At 35.8% G+C, this 6,678-nt stretch overlaps 1 protein-coding gene across 1 annotated transcript; it reads right to left on the bottom strand.

Moving 5' to 3' along the window:
• Window positions 1–3,891: 3,891 nt before the first annotated feature.
• Window positions 3,892–4,416, bottom strand: LOC134252554 (trans-L-3-hydroxyproline dehydratase-like; the record flags this gene model as incomplete). Its single annotated transcript, XM_062735061.1, has 1 exon — window positions 3,892–4,416. A coding segment is annotated over exon 1 (466 nt), but the record flags the coding sequence as incomplete, so codon positions are not given.
• Window positions 4,417–6,678: the final 2,262 nt, after the last annotated feature.

The following is a 6,678-nucleotide window of genomic DNA, read 5'->3' on the forward strand; positions in this document are numbered from 1 at the left end:
GTATAGGCTTTATTAGAACTAATATAATTTGATACAAAGTTATTTATAATTTTATGCACAATGGAAGAAAAAAAGTGAGCAAGTTCCCATACCCCACGCTTCCCCAAAAGTCGAAGTGCTGAAATTCCCAGAAAAAAAATAAAGGAATCGTAATTTCCTTGTAAAATGCTCATCTATACACATTGTGTCCTAAATATCTGCAAAGTTTGACGAAATTGCGTGCAGCGGTTTATGAGGAATTGCGCTGACAAACTGTTCATCTCTATTTTCAAGATATGGCCAAAATCTAAATGTGAAAGTGCGGAAATTCCCGAAAAAATAAAGAATTCAGAATTTTCTGGTGATGTGCAAATCTACACACAGATTGTCTCCTATGAATATCTGCAAAATTGGACAAAACTCTGTGCAGAGGTGTATGAGAAGTTGCGCTGACCAAAAAAAGAAAAAAAAGACTGACTGACGGGTCAAAAACATTATACCTCACGCAACTTATTGCGAGGAGTATAATAAACGAGTTTGATTCTGTGGTGCAATGATAATGAAAATAGAATTTAATGTGAATTAAATTTCTAGACATAAATAATTATTAGAAAAAGCATATAGAGAGAGAGAGAGCAAACTCCCCATGAGAATTCCACATTCTACCTACAATTAACTTTTTTAAAAATTCTCTTGTCTGTTGTCCAGGTCCAGGTTCGACACGTACGTTTGAGAAGGTAATTGAGAAAGTACCCAATGTTCCCATTCCTGTGATGTATATTTCACGTTTATTATGTCCCCCGCTTGAAAAGTGGGAGGGTATATAGTAATCGTTATGTCCGTCCGTCTGTCCGTGCGTCTGTCTCTTACGCTTTGGGGTACCAATCTCTTATCCGCAAATCATCTTGTACCACTTAGTGAAATTTAATGAAACTTTCACAGAATCTAAGGTTTATTACATATTACTATTGTGCAACTCCTATTTAACTTTTCAGGGGTGTAGCAACAGAGGGGGGGGGGGGGGGGGGCGGCCAACTTTTTTTCCGCGACCTAACTTATACTATAGGAAATGTTAATTGAAGGTGTGCACGTGGTTTTGTTTTTTGTTTTTTTGCTTGTCAACTTTTTCAGGTAATTAAAAAAAATTCTCTGACTGGCCACCACTTTTAAATACGATGCTACGTGCCTGCTTTTTGATTCGACACATATTTTGGGTTTAGCGACAACAGCAAAATATGGACTGCCATTACATGTATAACCACATGGGAGGCGGGGTATCCTTTAGTGAGCTCATTGCTCACAATACCTCTAGTTTCTCTTTCAATTTGGGCGTTTGGGTTAATTTCTTGTCCAAATTAAAATTATTATTCAATTTATGAAGTTTCGACATCCCGTCTGAGAAAAATCCTTGATCAGATCTAAGGCTTAATAAATGGTACAGCATAAAGTGTGTGGGATTTTATACCTATTATTGCCCTAACGGATGGGAGAGGGAGAAAGAGAGTTCAATATACAAAAGAGTTAATAAAAATTATCCGTATTCAACCAGTGTCAAGTATCCCTACTCTAGCTCTTAAAATTATCTCTAAAATACTTCTAAAGAAATTATTCTTATACAAGAAACAAAAAATAGCTAGACTATCAGGCAGGGATACTGAAATCTCGAAAGACTCTCTGTAACAACATAAAACAGTAACAACATAAAACAGTTACATTTCTCAAAATGCACATACTTTGTGGTCGGAGTGACACATTAAAAAAAAATCTCAAAATTGAATTCAGCAGAAATGTCTGGTCTTCCAAGAATATTTAAATAACGGTCATGTCAATTATTTTTGCATGCCCCCCCCCCCCGCGCCTAAAAAAAAAATCAAATGCCTAAATGTCAATCTGAATAGGGGATGGCCTTTCTCCGTGTTTGTGTGTGTGTTAATGAACGTATAGATGTACACATAAAAATTTGTAGTGAATTGCTTTTAAGATTTGAAGTAAATAATTACCGTACCTCAAATTATTTGGTTTAGATTTGAGATTAGTACTAAAATAATCAGTTATAACTGACAAAAGAATTTTGCGACGCAAACCAACTGCAGACTATATACATGACTTTGTATGGAATGTATATTAAAAGTACATGTAGATAGACAATTCACAATTATAGCTTATGAACAGCAGTTATAATACTTTAAACCCCCCCCCCCCCTTTTCAGCAGCGCAAATCCCAAATAACTTCTCTTTCCACTTGTGATATTTTCCCTGATCAAAATGTGATCAGCACGGACTAAGTGTATCGACGTGCTAGTCTGTACGGAGTAATGTAGTGTGTTTACTATTGAGCTTTTATGGAGTGTATTTCTTTTTTGTGATGCATATTTCAATAAATGGGATTCAGGGTGTATATCACTTGACTTGTGCACATCTTCGAACCGATGCAGGAACCTTATTTCCAGGTATGGGTACGTTTACAGCGTTCGAGGTGTTTTCTCGTAAGCATCAATTGCATCTTTAGGACCTGCAAATCAAAGACGTCTAGGTTGTTTGTTCCATTCAAATGATATAATTTCAAAATGTGTTTGCAGATTTTACTGCTTTTTATTTCAAGCTTATTCTGCATAAATATGCGCACTGTAAAATACATACTCATGCATCTAAATGTCTCTTCCAAACTTGCATTTTTTCCTTTTGATTCAAATCAATAATTATTCAGAAATATGATTATTATGTTGCTTGTTGTGGTTTTGAAATGTCTTGATCACCTCATGTGTTCTCATATGCTTTACCATCGGAGATGTGCACAAGTCGATACCCAAGCCAAAAAATCATTCAAGTGTAACGACCGCATTGGGGTATATATCGTTACAATGAGACAATGTATCTGAAAGAAATATGGCGGAATACGGCTATAGTTGGTATGAAACAAGTCGTACATAGATGAAAATGTTGCGTTTTTAAGAATTCATGTCAGCTTTAATTAAACTTTCCTTAAACGCACACATCGTCGGAAACCCACGGTCGGTCTCGCTTCTCTTACCTTTTCCGACGATGAAACGCACATTGAATATATTGGTACCCAAATTTTAAAAAGTAGGTCAAACTCCAATGTCAAGGTAAAAGGGTCAAAGTTCTTGGTATCCAATGAAAGGTCTTCTCAAAAGGATTAATTATGTAAAGTATGAAAGCCCTACCCTTACCATTCAAAAGTTATGGCCAAAGTTAATGTTTTTAAAAAATAAGTCAAACTCCAAGTTCCAGGTCAAAGGGTGTAAGTGCTAGATATCCAATGAAAGGACTTGTCACGAGGATTTAATATTTGAAGTAGCCCCAGCCCTAACCCTTCAAAAGTTATGGCCAAGGTTAAAGTTTTTAAAAAATGGGCCAAACTCCAAGGTCAGAAAGTCAAAGTTCTTTGTATCCAATGAAAGTTCTTCTCACAAGGATTACATATGTGAAGTATGAAAGCCCTAGCCTTTACCATTTTAAAGTTATGGCCAAGGTTAAAGTTTTTTTTATAAGTACAAAATCTCCAAGGTCAAAAGGTCAAAGTTGTTGATATCCCATGAAAGGTCTTACTACAAAAAATACATATGTGAAATAAAAAAAAGCCCTAGTATCTACCTTTCAAAAGTTATAAAAGTAAAATCATTTTTGTGTAAAAGTGGGCCAAACTCCCAGGTCAAGGTCAAAAGGTCAAATTTGGTGGTACCCAAAGACAGGTCTTGTCACAAGGAATGCACATGTGAAAGTCATAGCTCCACTAAATCCACGAAAGCGGGGGGCAAAAAGTAATGCGGTGTTGTTTCCAACGGCTTAAACAACTGTTAAAGGTTCAAGATTAGAAGGGGAAAATTCAGCCTCTATAGCTAAGTTTGCATAGTTAGTGCTGGAAAAGCTGAAAGTTTTATGTATGTCTACCTGGTTTAAAGACGAAGCAAGGCACACTTTGGAACCTCACGGCGCTGGTGTTCTGCCCATCATATGTGACGTAAGCAGCCACCGGCCCACAAGGACATTGAATATTTATCTGAGTCTCTGGAACAGTGACGTTTTTTACGAGCCCCTTTTCTATGGCATAACGTCCTATTGCAATCACAGCATGCCCACACATTGTGGAGTATCCCTCGTTATGAATAAAGATTGAAGCAAAATCACACGTTTCTATATCCGAAGGCACGAGCAGCGCTCCATACATGTCATAGTGTCCCCGCGGTTCCCACATTAACAATTTCCGGTACTCGTCCAAGTCACTTTTGAGATAGTTAATTTTGTCCAGAAGTGTTCGACCTTTGATTTCTGGGTATCCTTTTTCTATGATCCTTAAAGGTTCTCCACCAGTGTGCATTTCGGTTGTGGATATCGACACAGGATAAACAAGAGGCATGGCGATTGTCCTGTCCTTTGTAAATGACCCAGAAAAGTATAAAGAAAAGTTTATCTTGCCTTTAAAAGAAGCTCCTCCCACTTAGTTTTAATTTCTATCCCGACTTTTTTATATTATATATTATATTCCCGCTTGAAATGTGAAAGGATATAGATAAGATAAGATTTATTAACACGATTTGGAGCCCATCAGGAGAACTAGAGGTATTGTGAGCAATTAATAATAACATACCCCTCCCCCCGCCTCCCATATGATTATAATGACAAAGTCCATGCTTTGTTCTGAGAGACCCGAGATAAGCGTCAGATAAAAAGGTAACGTAGAAGGTGCACAACGGCATTATGTGATAAAGAATCTGTGAAAGTATCGTGAAATTTTATTCAGTGGTAAAGGAGGAGTGCGGATAAGAAAAGGATAGTTCTCTGACAAGCAAATTCAAAGAATTGCGGTCCCCCGCTTTCGGTGTCTTTGTGGGTGAGATGTTATTTTTTATGACATATTGTGTCTAATATGAACACCCTATCATATGTCATTTATTTAGAAATTATCACTGAAGTTGATTTTTTTTAAAATAAGGTCAATTGTGAAGGTCAAGGTCAATGGGTAAGAAATCATAGCATGCTCGGAGTTATCTTGTCACAGGTAATGCACAAAGTCCTATGTCTTCTCAATATAAGGAACAAGATGTGTTTGTGAATTAAACACTGATGACCCCATGTGGCAACATAACGAAGATTAAACTTTTTCTTAACTACAAATTAAATACCGTATATGTTGAAATTTTAGCGAGACGCAAATTTAGCGATTTGTCTTTTAAATTGGTATTTTAATTTTAGCGAGAAGTTATTTTAGCGATAAAAAAAGCTCACTTAAGAAACCAATATAACGAAAGTGCAATTAATTTTTAGCGATATTTAACTTTAGTGATCTCACCACCCTCGTTACTAATGCCAAAATTAAATCCTCGCTAAAAATTCTGCTTATACGGTATATTATTACCCAAAGTAGGGTTTTTCTCACAAGAAATACGATTGTGAAATACAAAATCCCTACCACCACTTGTTCAAAAGTTATAGTCGAGGATAAATTTTTGAAAGGTAGGTCAAACTCCAAAGTGAAAGTTTTTTTTTAAAGTAGGTCAACTCCAAAGTCAAGGTCAAAGGGTTCGAGTTCTTGGTATCCAATGAAAGGTCTTCTCACAAGGATTACGTGTGTGAAGTATAAAAGCCCTAGCCCTTACCATTCAAAAGTTATGGTAAAGGTTAAACTTTTTTTCATAAGTACGTAAATCTCCAAGGATAAAAGGTCAAAGTTGTTGGTATCCAATAGAAGTCTTGCTACAAAGAATACATATGTGAAATATGAATGTCCTAGTATCTACCATTCAAAAGTTGTGGCCAAGGTCAATTTTTTTTAAAAAGAAGGTCAAACACCAAGGTCAAGGTCAAAAAAATCAAATTTCTTGGTATCCAATGAATGTTCTTCTCACAAGGATCACATATTTGAAGTACAAAAGCCCTAGCCCTTACCGTTCAAAAGTTAAGGCCAAGGTTAAAGTTAAAGTTTTTTTCATAAGTACGTAAATTTCCAAGGTCGAGGTCAAGAGGTCAAAGTTATTGGTATCCAAAGTCGGGCGACATATTGCGATTGTACACATGTTTTTGTTCTCGGAGATGGCTGGGACAATCTTCCTGAAACTTTCCTCCAAGGAAGATCACTGGTTGTAGTTGTGTTGTGTTGTCAATCAGTTTCAAAATGCTACCGTTGCCATGGAAATCTGCAAAAAGCGACGAATTTTGTCCCTTGAACATTCTTCATGAAATTTTATTAATGTAATGATAAGTATCTGTAATTGTGCTCATTGGATTTAAAAATTGCAAATTGTCAATAGTTTCCATGGAAACGGGGGAAAAGTGAAAATTCTTTAACTTTGATTTTTAAATCAAAGTACTGATAGTACTGATACGAGTTAATGGTTGTCCAAGCTTAGCTAATGGGTATTGTTTAAGTAATGAAAAAATGAAAGTCTTGTCCATTTCGGGGCGACATACACTGTTGCTTGCAATAGCAGACTTTCTAGTGTTGTTGTTGTTGTTTTTAAAATACAAGATATTTTTAATATGCATTGGATTTTTAAACTAAAAAATACACACACGATTTAGAAAGTAAATAATTCACGCGTAAACATTTAACAGCTCCCCTCAACATATTTACTTCAACAGTTTAATAATTATCTCACTTTTTATTTTTAAGTTTTCGAAGAATACGTTGTAATTATTTATTGTTTAATTTTATCTATGAGGTATTAAATTTGAAACTTT

The sequence above is a fragment of the Saccostrea cucullata genome, unplaced genomic scaffold (genome assembly GCF_032062105.1).
Source record: "Saccostrea cucullata isolate Sc308-1 unplaced genomic scaffold, CSIRO_AGI_Scuc_v1 ctg18150, whole genome shotgun sequence".
In the NCBI taxonomy this organism is placed as follows: Eukaryota; Metazoa; Mollusca; class Bivalvia; order Ostreida; family Ostreidae; genus Saccostrea; species Saccostrea cuccullata.